General features: G+C 34.4%; 3 protein-coding genes and 1 pseudogene across 4 annotated transcripts in view; 3 read left to right on the top strand and 1 right to left on the bottom strand.

The window, feature by feature from the left end:
- Positions 1-5,936, top strand: part of LOC110420256 (ARM repeat superfamily protein) — a 9,083-nt gene extending 3,147 nt beyond the window's left edge. Inside the window, exons 10-21 of the mRNA XM_089784302.1 lie at positions 41-172; positions 908-1,027; positions 1,194-1,280; positions 1,420-1,542; positions 1,713-1,830; positions 1,921-2,046; positions 2,508-2,642; positions 2,997-3,148; positions 3,327-3,467; positions 3,768-4,094; positions 4,774-4,892; positions 5,415-5,936. Coding sequence (XP_089640428.1) covers positions 41-172; positions 908-1,027; positions 1,194-1,280; positions 1,420-1,542; positions 1,713-1,830; positions 1,921-2,046; positions 2,508-2,642; positions 2,997-3,148; positions 3,327-3,467; positions 3,768-4,094; positions 4,774-4,869 — 1,557 coding nt within the window. The 3' untranslated portion in view covers positions 4,870-4,892; positions 5,415-5,936. The remainder of the gene's footprint in view (positions 1-40; positions 173-907; positions 1,028-1,193; positions 1,281-1,419; positions 1,543-1,712; positions 1,831-1,920; positions 2,047-2,507; positions 2,643-2,996; positions 3,149-3,326; positions 3,468-3,767; positions 4,095-4,773; positions 4,893-5,414) is intronic.
- A 147-nt stretch (positions 5,937-6,083) lies between these two features.
- CTF7 (protein) lies at positions 6,084-9,418 on the top strand. The gene is made up of 7 exons (XM_021433503.2): positions 6,084-6,343; positions 6,446-6,712; positions 6,804-7,068; positions 7,368-7,463; positions 7,565-7,633; positions 7,933-8,270; positions 9,071-9,418. The coding sequence occupies exons 2-7, from the start codon at positions 6,534-6,536 to the stop codon at positions 9,210-9,212; spliced, it is 1,089 nt and encodes a 362-aa protein (XP_021289178.1). The 5' UTR covers positions 6,084-6,343; positions 6,446-6,533; the 3' UTR covers positions 9,213-9,418.
- A 1,451-nt stretch (positions 9,419-10,869) lies between these two features.
- On the bottom strand, positions 10,870-13,411 carry NUDX27 (nudix hydrolase homolog 27). Of its 2 annotated transcripts, XM_089784221.1 has the most exons (6): positions 13,196-13,411; positions 13,062-13,111; positions 12,276-12,368; positions 12,053-12,147; positions 11,343-11,457; positions 10,870-11,232 (listed from the first exon to the last, which is right to left on the bottom strand). In XM_089784221.1, exons 2-6 carry the CDS (start codon positions 13,068-13,070, stop codon positions 11,107-11,109), a joined length of 438 nt encoding a protein of 145 aa, XP_089640347.1. In that variant the 5' UTR covers positions 13,071-13,111; positions 13,196-13,411; the 3' UTR covers positions 10,870-11,106. The 2 variants fall into 2 exon arrangements, with proteins under 2 accessions (XP_089640347.1, XP_021289240.1); XM_021433565.2 differs by lacking the exons at positions 13,062-13,111; positions 13,196-13,411 and adding an exon at positions 12,640-12,795.
- LOC149526940 (uncharacterized) lies at positions 13,301-14,848 on the top strand (annotated as a pseudogene).
- The last annotated feature ends 2,533 nt before the right edge of the window (positions 14,849-17,381 follow it).

Raw genomic sequence — 17,381 nt, 5'->3', positions numbered from 1 at the left:
TTATCTATTAATGATTGATCCTTCTATATTTTCATTTTAGGAGGATGATAGGTATTTTATCTTGAATATTGTGATAACGGAGATATTTTTGCGCCTCCGTGAATGGATCTGCCCATCTGCAAATGTGTTTGCGAAATTTCTGGAGTTCATAGAAAATGCACTGCTCGGCAAGGTCTGCTTCTTGTAACCATCTTGCACTTCTTTATCTGTTTTCTTTCAGAACTTGCTCATTAAGGTAAAAACCAACAGCTATCAGTTTGAAATTTATGTCATGTAAAAGATTCAAAAGGTTATGTTTTATACCCATTGTAGTTTGTTATTGGAAAACTAGTGAACAATTAAGTTTGGCCGGAGGGGGTGCCTGCATGTGGGACCGCATTATAGTGATGATGGTTATGTGCCTTACATTGAAACTTGGCTGACAGTCATTGCAATTCCTTGAAGATGAGTGTTTACCTGTTCATGATCTTTCAAATTTCAGCAATTCAAAGGGTTTGATTGTGGATTATAGTAGTGAATAGACCTTGGAAAGGTTAAGAATGGGTGAAATTGGAACACGGTTTAACATGGCTGAAGTTGGTGAAGTTTTAGTGCAAAAAGTATTATGTAAAAGTTGCTCTTCTTCTACTTCTTTTCATTTTTGTCTTTGTTTTTTTTGTTGTTTATTCTCTTTGTGGTTTGCTTGATGAATCAATTGTCTACCACAAAGTAATTTTTATCTGCTCATGATCTTTGCATTTTCTATTGCATTAGAGAATTTCAAAATTTTTTGTACTCTTCATAAAACTTCGCTGGATTAGTTTATAAGTTTACTAAATTATTTTGATGCTTTTCGACTATAAGACTTGTTTTGTATTATTGAGTGCTGACCATATGGAATTGGTTTCTCATAACTTGCATTTTGCAGATTTGTAGTAGCACGAGGTCTGGTAAAGCAACATGGGAAAAGCATGTACCTTCATTGCTTCCTTTCATTCCAAAACTTGTCTCAGAAGTGACAACTGATTGGCAGTCACACCTTCTTGAGGTTGAGTTTTATTTTGAAAGAGCATTATTTAAGCAAACTACATTCATTGGTTTTTCTCATGTTTTCTTGAGCTGGGGTTTTTTGCCCTTTGGCAGCCATGTGCTGGTAGATTTTTGTTTCAGAAGTCTTGAGAAATGCTAATTAGCCGATTAAAACTTTATTGCAGGCATTTACAAAGACATTCAGGGATTGCAATCCGGAGTTTTCACTTAAATTGGCTTGCCTGTCCATGATTGAAGAAATGCTAATTCCTGTAAGCTCAATTAGATACAATTTGTCTCTCTAAGAAGTGATCATATGCAGATGCATGTGCACATACAACCTTTTCTCTCTTTCGCTGCCCTCAGTTACACCACCAGAAAATTAAATTCAATACTCTTGTTCAAATACAGAGAGGAGATATGCACTACATGGAAGCAAGTAATCCTGTGGCATTAGACTATCAGACTATTTGGATAAGAGAGCTGCCCTTGTTGCTAATCCTTCTTGGTGATAAATGGCCATCCTCTTCCCAGGTATTAATCTGTGTTTTATCTTATGAGGTTCACCAGCATGATTAGGCTTTGGACAGAATTATTGTACGTTGAAAATGTTAGAGCATCTTGTAGAGTTATAATTATCTTCCCAATGATCCACTTTGTTGTTAGTCTTCAAAATAACAGTAACTATTTCCCTTGCCCCTCAGGTGGTGTTGCACCTTCTACTTCGCCTGGGACAATTTGGATGTTGGAACTCTTCCCTCATTTGGGAATATGAAAATACTCAATTTGCACTCTGTGAGTTTTACAGCACATGTCGAGAAGGTATAGGTTAATTCATAAAGAAACATTAGTTGTTGAGACAAACCTACAAACTCTAGATTTGTTTTGTCCATTTATTTCCTTTTGTTGCAGGAAACATATACTATGGTCCTTTCATGAGACTTCCTAGGGATTCTCAAGAGCTGTCTATCTGTTGCCTTTATTATTTCTCCAACTTTAGTACACTTTTGCTGAAATCAATAGCTGCCTGCTGCCTGTGTAAGTGCTACTTACTATTTGCTGGTTTTTGGAAAAACCTTGGACCTTAGGTTCTTTTATATTAAAATTTTATTTTTGTGATGCCAAAACCTTTAAATAAATGAATCTTGGGAAACCAAAATGAAAAAAAAGAAGGGTTAGAAGTGTTCAAAAAAAAAAAGCGGAATAGAGTTTCAGACATCCCAAAAAGGAAAGTTGGACATGTAATATAGGAAGGATGCAGTATTATTTTCCTTTACTGAAAGAGAGATGTACTAAATTTCCCAAATTCATCCCTATCAAAGAAGTGAAATGTATATTTAGACATATGTGGTGCTAGGTGTTAATAGCTCTTGTTCCCTTTAGTAGAAGATCTTAACTTAAATTTGGTGAAGATGTTTAAAATAGAAAAGAAGTTATATGTCATCTGATTGTTATAAAACATGTCATTCTTTAATATCTGCCTCCTTTGTATATTGCAGGTCCTGAATTGGAGCCCTATGTATTGTTCCGCATTGTAGAGGTTGTGCATGCTGCCTATAAAGCTGGACACATCCAATTTGCTGACCACATCAGCTTCTTCATTACTTTACTATCTCGTTTCAAAGTTTACCCTGGTATTAGAAATTTCATTCACCTTTCATGTTTTGTTGATTATAACTTGCAGTAGTTGGTACATTCCTTTTGTTTTTAACATTTCTAAATATTTTGAGTATTAGCATGCTCCATAATGTGATGATTTGTAATGTTTTGACTTTAATAATAGCAGAGAGGTTGGCTTATTCTATTCTTTTGGTTGCTCCTAATCCTTCCCTTTCTGTGAGTGGGGAAGAAGGTGCTTCATTTATAGTGTTTATATGCGAACAAATGACTACTACTTTGATGCTCTCTTTTGGTACTTCAACTTTTTGCTTGTGTTTGTAGTCGATGATTAATTATAATCTATCTCAATGGGGATTTGCTATTTGCAGAAAACATATGCCCTGTTAGAGAGAGTGGTGTGCAGATTTCAAATCGTGGATCTTTTAAGTCTCTCACCTGCATGGTTTGCTCATGCCTTTCACAGATGGGTGATAGTTCTGTTGTTTTCCGGATACTGGAGAAAGCAATACTTGACCTGATAGTAAGTGACTGAACAGCTTGCATCTTCTTTTCCAGCATTTATTTCATCGTACCAATAGCCTAGGCCGTGTAAAAGATTTGAGACTTTCTTGGATAAGTTATTTTTGTTTAGTTTGGTCCCTTTCCCCTGAATTATTTGCAAGCTACGATGCTTGAGGTGGTATTAAAATTTTTTGCAGTCATTGAAGCCACAGCTTGACAATGCATGTGCAATGTTGAGAGTGCTCATCATGCTGGACTCTAAACCCACTAGACTTTCTGAACAGAGTATAATTGCTCTAAGCAATTTCCTTCCTGGATATCTAATGGATGTTGTACATGTAAGTTATTAGAATTTGCCCTTGACATTATTATTATTGTAAATGTTTCCATGTGTTCCATATTAGTTCCTGTTATCTTTCTCATTTCTAGTAGTGTTGCTGGTGGTCATCTATTGGCTCCCTTGATAATTGTATAAACTATGGTATAAATTGTTCTTACTTCTCAGCGCATGTGTATAGGTTTCAAATATGCTACCACCAGAGAAACCAACAAATGAAACTTGCTGTGCATCTGTTGCTTCTACAGCACAACATTTTTTTCTTGATTCTTATTGCCAAATATCCTTTTGTTTTGTGCAGTGTATTCCAGAAGTTGATGGCAATGAAGCCACAGTCTCTAATCATGTGCAGACATGCCGTTATTACCTTCTACCATGCTTTTTCTTGTTTGATAGGAGTAACCAGCTTGTGAAGCTTTTCTTGAATGTTATGGGCTCATCCTTAACTGACAGTAGTTTGTCGTTTGAATCCCATAATTCTACCCAATATGCCACTGACAGTTTAAGTCAGATGAATATAACTGTTTCCCTTCTTCTCTTAATTTATAAGGATGTTAAAGTTCAGAAAATTATGTCTCTATTTAAAACAGAGATTGGCTCTATTATGCAAAGCATAGCTTCTTTACAGGTATGGTTTTGCAGCATGAATTTTTCTTCTATGAATAGTCCTTATCTTTATAAGCAGAACCTGAAATATGTTTGACTTTTTTTGTGTGTTGAACATGATTTAAATTCACATGGATCCTAGGACCTAGATTCCTTTAAACATTTATGCCTTGTAATTGTCTATTACTTATCCTTGTGGCCTGTAACTTCCATTGTGATGTGCCAATCTGATTGTTCAAGTTGTCCGTACATGCATATGGTTTCTGCCAAAATCACATAGTTTAGAAGGCTTTTGGTTTGCATTATTTGGTCTGGCATGCACATCTAAGTTTGTGGTCTTGCACAGTTTGTTAAATGGTGAAAGAAACTTTTGCTTTGGGCAATAGGCCCCCTCTTCTTTCCCTGATTTGGCAATGTAGCTAAGACCTGACAATTTCTTTTTCCTGCTGGGTGTGATCCTAAACAGGATTGGATCTTGTCTGGTCATATGATTTTAAAATTTATGAATGCATTCTTGTACTTATTCTTTGGACATTCTTTGAACACATTTGCTTACACATGCATTTACTTATTTAAAATTTAGGAGCACATTCTTTTGTTACTGTTCATGCAGCAAATTAGCTTGCATTACATACCTCCTTGATCTTTAGTTGTGTGATTAATTTGTGTGTTCTTGGTCTCTTTTTCTATTGTTCCTGCAGTCTTCAGAAGTGAACATGACCATTGAAGAAAGGCACAAATTTCAGTGTTCATTTGAACGGTTAAAGGTTGTCGCCAGTACATCACCAGTGGGTTGATGATCCAGTGAACTTTGAGCATGGTGAGTTTCTTAGTTTTTTTTTTTTTTTGTTGGTACAAAACTGAGTTTCTTATTGAAGAATCTTTGATTGCAACATGCTGTAGATCATTATACTTGTCTTTGTTACAAAAGTTAGCTGAATAACCCATTCTATATTCATTTTTAATTGAATGCATTTGGTTCCGTCCATGTTTGTCTAGCAACACAAGGGGAAATTTACATATGATGGGAGGCTTTAAAAAAAGTATTGAGAGTGGCTAAGATTACAGCTATATGTTACTGTGACAATTATATAGATGATGCTTCCATCAGCCTCTCCCCGTGCATGATACTCACCTTTTGGGCATTTCTTTATTTCTTCATTTACGCATTTTTCCCCATGTCAAGGTCCCTTTGAACCAGTGTTTTATGGAGTATGAAGATTGTTTGTCCACTTGTGTCTATGTATAAAGAAACTTCATTTTTGCTCCTATTTCTAAAGTTAATCAGTAGAAGCCATTAGGCATAAATCTTACATCTTTCACACGAACTTTTTCTTTGCAGCAAAAACACGTTTTCTGCTTTGAGGATGCAGGGGATCTGAGTAATGATGACTCAAAATGAGCAACGATATACTTTGAAGCTGTTGACGATGGGAGTTGTTAATGGCAATGAATCAAGTCAAAATCTTTGCGGGGATATCTAACAATGCTGACATGATAAAAGCAGCAGGCAGTAAGTGGTGCAACTTGATGGCATGAATATCGGCAATTGTGGGAGATCACCTTGTTACCTTTCTCTAATTTTGGCCACTGGTGTTTGCTGTATGAGAGGGAACGGGAAGGAAGGAAGTTGTGTGTGTGAGATGAAGTTTTTGTAGCAATGGAACTGATCCATGGTTCAAGGAGGGGGGAGAAGGCAGGTTATATGTGTGTGTGGTTTCTAAGGTTTTGCTATTATAATTTCCGGGTAGATAGATTATCCTTGTATTCTCAATTTTGGGTGTGGAAAATGAATAATGCCAACTACATTGGTGTATGTGTGTCACTGAAATATATGGAGAATATAAAGCAAGCAATTAATTTATGATTTGGTCCGAACGTGAGTGAGTAGGCATTGTGCTTGTTTTTATTATTTGTGTGGGGAAGAGCATAAGTTTGATTTATGTTTTTCGTTAATAAACAGCGTAGCCGTTGGTCTGTGTGGAAAGAGTAGGACAGGTTAGGATAGGGTAGGATAGGATAGGACGTCTGATTCATTTTTTTTTATAATAATTTATAAAAATTGAATTTTTTTTAAATTTATTTTTTTGTTATTTATATTGATATTACGATATTCGAATGTGACCTTAATTTTTATCGCCAAACTTAAACTTGTGTTGGTTTGCAGGATCAATTTTTGGTGTTTGGACCGCATAGCAAAAAATGTAATCTCAGAGGCAAAAACGCAGCGTTTCACTTGATAAAATAAGGAAAGCTCGGGCCTCAGCGAAGGTGCGTAAACAACAGGCTAATTTGTTTGTTGGGCCAAGATAAAAGGCCTGTGTTTATAAGCGGGAACTCTTTTATCAATTTTTAATTTTTTTAAATCTTTAGCGCCGAAGCATCAAAAGCTCCCTCGTACAAAAAACCTCCAAAAGCAAGCAAGCAATCAATCACCCACCAAAACAAAAACAACAGTAAGATGCAATCCAAAATAAATTCGTTCTTCAAGCACTCCTCCTCCTCTTCTTCTTCTTCAATCGAGTCCCAAAATTCGCCTCCAGTTTTCATCAACGATGAGAACGATGAGTTAGCCACCTGGGAATACAGTCAACACACCATTGTTAACACCTATACGCGTAGACCACCAAAAATTCATGGGTATGTTTTTTTAATAATAAAAAAAGTTATGGGCTTTTTCTGGGTTTTGGAATTTTTTTTTTAAATTCTCTATTTCGGGGATTTTGTAAAGGAATGACGCCAAAAAGGAATCAAGCAACGAGAGACTCGAGAAACCCATTTCAGAGAATGAGTTTTCTAGTAAAGATTGTGGTTCCAATGGGAGAAATCTTAATAAGAAAAGAAGTTATGCACAGTTTCATTTGGAGTTAGGTCAATCTGATTTTCTTCTCCATGCTTGTTCAACTTGCGGGGTTAAGTATTCTCCCGGAGATGAAGAGGATGAAACGAGCCATTCAATTTTGCACAAGAATTTCACCCGTGGAATTCAATTCAAGGTGCATTCGATTCTCGCTTTTCGCTATTTACACAAGTCGATAAGCAAAGCGTGTGTTTTTGTCCAAAAGCATATAGTATGTCTGAAGAATTAAACATTGAAAATTTTTTTACTAGTATTTTTGGATGAAAACAAATGCACGATTTTTCCTTTATACAGGATTATTATATTGAATCAGTGTTTTATCTTAATTATTTGTTCATTTTTAATTACTATGATTTACTTTCGCTTTATACCAACTGTTTCAGAAGCATAAGTAACAATCAAATGGAGTCTTCAATTGCTACCTTAATTTTGTAGGGATGGCGAAATGAGAGGGTTGTTTATATGCCTAAAGTTGAAGGAGGTCGTGTCATTTTGGTTTTGGATTCTGATCCTGTAGCTCAGAGGAAGAAGGTTAAGATTTTGGGGTCTTGAGATTATGGTTACATGGCTTAGATTTTATAATTTGTTGTAACTTAATTATGTATTTGATGATTGTGGGGTTGTATTAGCAGGTGCAAGAGGTTGTGAAGATGATGGAAATTGAGCTTGGTGGGGAATGGATTTTTCACAAGCTTTGTAAGGTGACCTGATTCCGTTTTACATAGTGGTAATTTGGCATATTATGCATAATTTAGAAAAATCCAATTCAATTATCCCCATTTTTTTTAGCAAATAATACTTCTTTTTCCCCAAGTTTCAGCATATACTTTTAATACCCTTTGCTTTTCTCACATTTGACCCAATTTCTATGCCACTGTATCTAAAATCCAAAACAGTTGCAGAGTTTGAACAATCCCTTAACTCCAATGGTTGCAGAGTTGAACAATCAATGGTTGGGTTGATATTAACTATATTTTTTCTTTCACTCTACTGTTTGCAGGTATACTTATTTGTCTTCTCCCAACGAATTGCTGGATGTCTAGTTGCAGAGCCAATAAAGGAAGCATTCAAGGCCCTCTCATGCTCAGTTGGCGAAAGACATGATGGTGCCCCAGCAAAGCAAACAAGGTCAAAATCAAGCAAACTTCAGTTTGGGGATATTGTTTTTCAGAGAGAAGTCGTTAAAAGATGTCCTTCTGAGGCGTTGATTGGAAACCACACTGGAGCAATTTTCTGTGAAAAGGAAGCAGTACCTGCTGTTTGTGGCATTAGAGCAATCTGGGTCACACCTTCCAACAGGAGAAAAGGCATTGCCACTCAATTATTGGAAGCAGTGAGGTAAATCCTTGTACTTTGTAGTTAATGCCAACTGCACTTTCTATACTGGCTTGGGTTGTTTGCGATGTCTGATTGTCTCCTACGTAGTAGTCTGACTCATTGTGGGATGCCTTCATGGAGTTATAATATTTTTAACATGCTTCTTATAGCAAACTAATTAAGAAGGTTATACTTTATATCATGAAGCGTAGCCTAAGGTATTAATCAAGTAGATACTTTTATCACTTTATCTTAATAGTCACAAAGTTTAAAATCAAGACCATCAACTTAGTCAGCGGTTAAAATAGAGTAACCCTTTGCACTAATGGAGTATGCATACTGGTGCTCTACTTTAGACTGATCTGAATCTTTCTATTAGCCATTGTGCACATGTATGCTGCTCATAGGCTATACAAGTAAGTAGCCTTCAGTCGTATACCTTGCTCTGCCTTTTCTCTAAAGACCATATACCATTCTGTTATGATAGATATTGCGGTTGTCATTTGATTTTTAATTCTGATTGATCCTGCAACTTCAACTATACATGGTTTCAACGGATAGGATCATATCAGCAGATTATCAAAAGACTAGAAGCTGAAATTCGTACTTGATTTGTCACTAGAAAAAAAAAGGTTAAAAAATAGCAGTTGCAAAGCAACAGTCTGCCCCTTTAGAGCCATTCTCATTCTCCACGGGGACAACTTTATGTATGCCCTTGCAAAGTTCCCCATTACATGAAAAACTTTGGTGATTGAATTGAAAGAGTGATGTGTTTTTTTGTTCCATTCAATTTGTTTTGACTGTGCAGTTTCTAAATGCAGGAAAAGTTTCTGTATGGGCTTTGTCATTGAAAAATCTCAGTTGGCATTTTCTCAACCAAGTTCAGAGGGACAGGCATTGGCATCCAACTATATAGGCACAGGATCTTTCTTGGTTTATAAAACTGGCAATTTGTGCTCCTAGATAATTATCCCTTCACCTCTGCATTCAATGCCCAAATTCATTGTTTTATTTGTTGGAAAGATGTGGCATCTCTTTCTATTCGAAAACATTTCTACAAAAAGTTTATAACCAACCATACCAATAATTTTCCATCTTGAGTGTATCATTTCTTTCCTTCATATTCTTCCTGTTAGGCTGAGGTCTTTTTGAATAAGATATCATTTGTTTTTTTTTTTGGATAAATTAGGTGGCAGTTTTATAACTTTCTCTTATTACTTGTGCCTATGAATAATTGATTTTTGAGAATTACAAGGGAAGAATAAATAGAAGGCCATTCAAGAGCAATGGGCGTAGTAAAAGGGATATCAAGAAATAAAAAAGATTGGTACAACCATGGTAAAATTTTTACAAATTTATACTTTTGGAATTATGAAAATTTATTAATTAATTGAGATATTATTTAATCAATAAATTAATAATTAATAATTTATATATTAATTAATAAAAAATTAATTTATTAAAATATTTTATTTTTTAAAATATTGAATTTAATATATTTATTTTTTATTGTGATTATATGAATATTATTTAATTATTGAATTATGAATTATTATTATTTATGATTTTAAATTATTAAGAATGTAATAATGAAGTTGAAGATGATAGTTTTGTATCGAAATTTATCTCGTGTAAAGATGCATTTAAAGAAATTATTGTATTGTATAATCTTTTATTATAATGCGAGAATATTACATTAGAACTTTTTAATACATTAAAAAAAGTTAAAAGATGAGACTTAAGGAGATATTAATTTTTTTTAAAAAAGTAACATTAGAGTAATATTTTATAAAAGTTTTGTAATTGAATCATGTAGATATATAATTTTAATGTATAAGAAGGTTATTAATTTATATATCAAGTGTGATTTATGTGTTTTTTAAAAATGTATTATCTTATAAATTTAATGAATTATTAATTTATCATATTAGTCTTAAATTAAGATTGGTCAAAAATATTATTTAATTAAGATTATTAATTTATCAAATATTAATTTAAAGAAGTTTTATCTTGAGGTTAAGCTGAGCAAAATTAGGTCGAAATTGAAATAATTGATCGAATTAGTCAAATTCAATCAATTTGATTTAATTATAATTTGATTAGGAAATTTAGTTATTTTGATTTGTTAGGTTAATTTTTATATTAAAAATTTCCAATCAAAATGATCGAGTAAATGGATCATTTAAACTAAAGATTTTAGTTATGGCAGTTTCTGTTTCCTCTTATAAGTAATAATCTTAGGAAATTTGGTTTTATTTACTTGCTATTCATGGATAGACAGTGAACTATGGTTTGGGGTCTGCTTCCCCACGATCCAAGGTTACTACTCCCATTTTCCTCTCTTGTTATTAGTACTAAAGAAAGTTTTAACACAAACCCACATTTCCCACTTCATTTTGCATTTACATACTCAGATTATTACCTTCTCCCTACTGGAAAATCGAAATCATCAACCTAACTAGTTCGGTTTTTGGTTATTTTAATTCTCCCATGTAGTTCCCTTGGTTCTTTTCTCTCCCATGGTAGTTCGGTTTTCAAAATTTTCAAACTAAACCAACCGAACCGATCGAATGCTCACCTTTCCCTAAAAGTCTAGTGAGACGAGAGAAAAGGAGAGAGATGCACCAAGAAAAGGTAACGTACCAACTCAATTCCTGTTACAAGACAATGAACATGAATCTTGAATATCCTCCAGAGTCAAAAAGAGAGAGAGGGTAATGATCGCCCGTGAACAAAAAATTCTGGTTTCATTCTATAAGAAACTTTCATTCAATCGCATCAGGTTGATCACAAAAGTTTCCGACATTATTTGCAAAATTAGGATGCTTGACCCTGCATAAAAGTCAACTCCTTTACTTTACTTACCTACTTCTCCCCCATTAGCTTCTTTTACTGTTGACTGCTCTTCATCTGTATCCAATGATAAGTAGGGGCTGAATACTTCCAGAACTTGTTCATACACTGGCTTCTTGAAATCCACAGCCTGCTCCAGTATAGTTTTTGAAGCATTACTCAATGATAAATACCAGATTCCCAATAGTATGGGTTTTATAAAAATCATATATAAAGTATCCGGCAACATGAGCTACTCACAAGCTCCACAACTTGTTCTGGTAACCTCCATGACCACTCTTTAAACTCTGGCTTCTCAGAACCATCACCCAAAAGATTGATCTCTTCTTCATTTCCAGTGAACTTAAAAAGAAACCTGCCTCAGGAGCATCAAAGAAAGTCCAAAATAAAGCATGGATTTTAATCAGATTTCAAATTTGAAGGTTACGAAATAAATTTGAAGAAAGATTGGTGTTTGAATAGGATGGCTAACCAACTCTACATTCAAAAATTTACAATAAAAACTGAACTGTGCTTACTGCAAGTTACATGGGAGCAAGATGGGTGGTTAGTTGCTTCAGTGCTTACCTTTCATGTGTCATATGGATAAGAAAGGTAAATCCTGACTAACAAGCAAAGGTAATCAAGATGCGGAAAAGGCCAGAAGAAAGGTAAACACGGATAGGACATAGCACCCAAAAGTTAATGAAAAATACACAAGAATGTAATTTGACTTAGAGTTGATACTAACTATAATCAGTGCATGACACAAAGCAACTAATTATCTCACAGTTCATAGTAAAAATTCACAAACAATAATGGCAGCCAAAGCATTAGGCAGATGTCCACATGAGCAATCAAACTTTAAAGTCAGGTGAACGACACAGCTGTAGTTGATGGAAGTAATACGATGATGTTCAATATATCTGATGCATCAGTCTAGTTGTCTGTAGTACAGATAGTATCCTTACCACTTCTGTGCTTGACCTCTATACTTTGTACCCCATTTACGATTAAGCTTATTTTTTACTTTGATTGGGAAATCATAAGTCAGCCAATAAGGTGCCTGTGCATTGAATGTCAGAAATCAGTTTAATAACTTTCAATAAGTATGTAACAGAGTAATTGTTTCATCATTTGACATGTGACATAGTAACAGAGATCTATATCAATGCAAAAAGTCTTGAAACATGCCTCTGCAACAAACTCAGCTGATATAACGCCAGTTTCTTCTCTCAGTTCCCTTATGGCTGCTTTTCTAAGATCTTCGCCATTATTAGCACCACCCTGCACAACACAAACTCACGACAATCAGCATAAGCACGTGACAAAGTCTATCGGATCCAAAGACGGAGAAGCCAATGAGAATAAAAAATGGTCATGCTACAGAACTCCAACAGTCCCAGGGTGAAGAGAACAGTAATGATAGTGACATACAGCATAGCCTACATATGCCTTAAGATAAACTACAATTCTATCTTATTCCATTTTATTTATATTCATCAAAGATTCCATGTCCACCTAAAATAACTTCAGAAGAAGAAAATTAAGTTTTCACCAATCTTATGACGACTAGGGTCAAAAGCGTGCTTCTGGACGCTTTCAGTGAAGTCTCTAAAATCATGCTTAGATACTCCATAGTTGTTTTAAGGGACACCGACACCGGAAGCATTTGCTCTCAGCTCCAAAGAAGAATCCATGAATCATTCCCAAACTATTTTCCACACAGCATTCCTTGTTAGTAACCGACATGACTGTGCTGCAACCAATAGATTACAACACCAGTTCTACCTTACTAAGTCTAACATGAAAAAAAAAAACGCATTATCCGATTGAAAAATGCAGGAACTCAGTCAATTTAAACTGCAGAACCAGTTGGGAAATGGTGAACAAATATAAAAAAGAACGGCAAAAAAAAAATCAACCAATGAAATCCTATCAACAAGATAAACCCAGAAATTTCAGAAAAAGAACCAATACCTGAGGCATTTGCCAGGTGTTAGGGATATGTATCCGGACGCCGTAAATATTAAAAATCAAATAAAAAAACTTTCAAAAAGCAAAAACATCATATTGAAATTAACCATCGAGAAAATATAGAGATAAAGGGAGACCTTTTTAGAGGGATTAGAAGACAAATTCCGACATTTTTCCTATACCCGTCGGAGGACCTTCAACGGACAACAAAGCCGAGGTGTTGTCAACGGCGTGTGCAGCAGATGATACAACAGTGGCAGCCCGGAAAGTTTACCCAACTTACAAGGGCAGTTTCGTCTCTCAGTCACTAAAACACCGAATTTCCATCAGTTGACACCTGCCATTTTACTGCGTCGTTTGCGAGTCTGACCCTCTCCACGCCGAAAACCCAATCCAAACCAACCCTCTTTACTTGAGCCCAAGTTTCTCTCTCTTCTTTAATTATCATCAAATGACGAAACTCCCGACACACCTCCCCAGCTTCCCCTTACGTATCTTCCTTTTTTTTTCCAAAATTACCTCACCGCCTTCTCTGAAATACTGTTTGGTATCCCGCCCTTAAACCCCCGGCTTTATATATAAAACCTTTCTCTTTCTCTTAACACTATGCTTTCGGTTTTCTTTTCATTTCTCTTCATCTAAATTCATTCTGCCTTGAGCTGACCTCATAAACATGGTGGAGGCCGCAGGTCGGGGGGCAGGAGTTCCTTTCCGGTCGTGTTCTTCGACGGAGAGTGCGAAACCGGTATAGGAACGTCGTTATTAATCCCGCTATGGATTTCAAGGCTTCCAGTCGATTCTCAGCCGTATGATCGAATCCTCATCATCATTCTCCGTCTACATCGCCGACAGAAACAATCGCGCAACCGTGTCCCTATCACCGGAAAGTCAATTCTCGGCGGTTTCGCGGAAAGGACTGTTTCTCTCGTCGTATTGAAAAGATCGCGGCGGTCAGGGACAAGAAAGGGAAAGAACGAAGAACCGTCTCCTCAGCGGCGGCGATTAAGAAGGAACTGCCCACGAACGTAATGTTGTTGAGGCGCGGCCGTGTGGAGGTAATTTTGATGGACGCGAGGGTATTTACGGGATTGGATGAATTTGAGAGGAGGGTAAGGGGACTGGCAGATGAGAAAGAGAGGATTTGGTGAATTTGGGAAGGGTAAGTTCGAAATTTGAAAGGGAATCGAAAAGCTCGGTTTGTGAAGAGTGCGAGGATGCTAAGTGTGTGGGAAGAGCTGCTGGGTTTCATTGGTGCGTTTACGACCCTGTTACATTCGGGTTCCGGTCAAACGCAGGTCCGATTGCCCCACCGGAAAGGTCCCGGTTAATTTAATATATAATAAATATATATATATATATATTTATATTGGTGGAAAAGTGTAGAAGTGAAAGGATTGGATTACAATGTTTTTTTCTTTTTTGGTGAGCCCCTGGTGAAAGAGGGTTTGCTTTGAAAGATGAAATATTTTAGGCACTTGGTGGACTGTTTTGCCATGATTTGAAAACTGATTGCCTTTTTTTAAAAAAAAAAAAAGAAAAAAGGAAAACTGCAGGATGAAGGCGCTTTGGTTTTTTACTTGATAAGGAACATAGGATGAGAATTGAAGGAAAATTAGCAAGTTTGACAACTTTGTGTTCCCAACCCAAGCGGCAATGGGAAAAAGTTGGGAATTTAATTATGGTTAATATAAGTTTTCTTGTTTTGCTTTATTGTGTATGTATGGTATGGTATGGTATGGACACAATCTATTGGGGATTCGATGGATAAATCTATTGGGGATTTCATTTTATATTTCTCCCTTGGTCTCAAATTTGGTAGGGGCCTTTAGTCACCTCCCATTCTAAATTTTAAGTTCGTGAGACAAAGTTGAGGCCCAAGCATTGGCCTTATCTTTCTAAGATGAATCTTACGCCAATTATTCACATGCAAATGCCATCTCCATTCACTTTTCTATAGGATATTTGTGATTTCATTAAAATTAAAATATTTTTGGAGTTGTTCAATAGTTGAGTTTCACACCCAACTCTTCCAATTTGATCCAACCTTAGGTATAAATTTTTAGGTACTAGATTTAAGATTGCACACCATTCAAGAAAATCATTTTTGATTATTTTATTGTATTTTGATTTTTCCAAAATCGAGTTGAAGGAGAATCCAATTTTTTTAAATGAATCTTTCAAATATTATTTTTAATTTTTTACTTAAATTAAAAATTGAAATAAACATTTTTTACAGAAAAAAATAACAAATAACATAAAAATTACATTTCACTCGGATAATTTCAATTGTTTACTTTATGAAACCGAAAATCGAAACAAACCAGAATAGAATATTCCGTTTTCTCCAATACTAGATTGGCGCAGTGAATACAAATCATGCTACAAGTTACCGTTAACTTATTGGTATCATGGTCATATTTGACGCATAATTTAATTTTTTTTTCAAAAGAGGAAGTACATTTTTAATTTTAATTGCATCTTTCTACTAAGAAGAAAAAAGAAAATTCATGTTTCTCTTTGATGAAACGTTGTAAGTTTAACGTACAATTGAACATCAATAAACCAACACAAACTCATTTTTCAAGGCAAATTCATATATATAATATATATTAAATATACAAAATTGTTTTGCTTTTATGTAAAAATAATAGATTACAAATGTTTTTTTATGAGTTTTTATAATTTGAAAGGCTGTAAATTTTTTAATTATCAATATTACAAAATATATATTTTTTCTCTAAATATGTAATTAAATAATTAAAATATCAAAATATAAATAAAATAATTATTGACTTCAATATGTTGGAGCTTTGGGAGAAGAAAGAGATACTACCAATTGTTTTTTTTTTTGTTTTTTTGTTTTTCTCTCATAAAATTACTTACATCTACCAATTCTTCTGTTACATTTTTGAGTGAACCAAGCATGAGCTAACGAGTAACCAATAAATTTAGGATTTTCCCACAAGATTTCAGAGTCAAATAATCTTTCTTTTCATTTAATTTTCAATAAAAGTTTTCATTAATTAATATATTACAAAAAACAGCTTTATATATATATAGAGAGAGAGAGAGAGATGTAAATTTCAAAATAATTACAGACACTTACGTGTTCGAAATTTATATTTTATATGATAAGAATTTCGTTTATAACAGAAAAGGACTTGTGCTATACAACGGGTGTATAAAATTTTATAAACAATTGTACAAGAAATTAAATAAAACAATTGAAATTAGTGATATTTTTGTAAATTTTTTAAAGAAATTAAAATGAAATTATTTATTTATAAGGAAATTATTATTCAATCTACAAAAATAAGTTATTTATAATAATTTAGATACAATAACATCTGTGTTATTTTTAATATTGTTATTTTTGTAGATTTAATAATAAATTTCCGTCTATTTATAATGTGGGGAAAATAGAAAAGAAACAATAAAAGATATCTTGAAAAGTAGTGTTCATTATAAAATATATCAAAATTTGAATGAGAGGAGAAATAAAAAAAATTAAGGTTAGCATCAAAGCGTCGCATATAACCATATATCTGAATTTATGCTACATATATAATCCTGCACAATAGCTAAGAACAGTGCATTATAGATCACAAGTTTATCCAAGAATGAACAAACTTAACCAATTACGCTAATTAATTCATTAAATTGACAATGTGAGGATATTTTTCACTTGAAAATTATGACACTCTTTATCTTCTATCAGTCCAACCTTTCCTCCCCTTGTACAACATGAGAATTATCAACAATGCATATTCTGATTAAGGAACAAATTTTAATTTATGATTTAAGAACTGAAAAATTAAAAGGGGTTTATCTAATTTTTTAAAAAGGTACAAAAATGGTTTTTTTTTTTTTCCTTTGGCTTGTTCAGCTCAGAATACAAAAGACCAAAGCTCCCTCAGTTTTAAAATTGAGAGGCTTTGAGAAACCCCAATAGTGCTCCACATTATAACAGATTGTAATGTAAAAAGGAAAAAGCCCTTTCTCGTTCTCTTCCATCCTTTCTCTCTTTGCACATCAATGTGTATGTCATGCAAGCTAATCGCTTTAACTTAGAGCAACTACTTTCAAAATTCTAAAGTTGAAAAGCTTGGTAAGGTTAGACATGTCTGCAAAAATAGAACTAATTAAAGAAAATTCAAAAAAGTAGGAAAAGAAGACCTTGAGTCCGTTAATAGAAAGAAGACCACTGAGGATGCATTCCTTGAGAGCAGTTTTCGGCACTATGGCATCCTACTCTTTATCTATGGCTTTCGGCTGCTTCTATTGCTGTTCAAAAATGATCAGAAAAGACAATAAGGAGTTTGC

This window comes from Theobroma umbraticum, unplaced genomic scaffold, assembly GCF_002168275.2.
Source record: "Theobroma umbraticum cultivar Fairchild unplaced genomic scaffold, ASM216827v3 scaffold_86.0, whole genome shotgun sequence".
NCBI lineage: Eukaryota > Viridiplantae > Streptophyta > Magnoliopsida > Malvales > Malvaceae > Theobroma > Theobroma umbraticum.
Note: the sequence above shows the minus strand (reverse complement) of the source record. Positions and strands in the feature narration are given on the sequence as shown.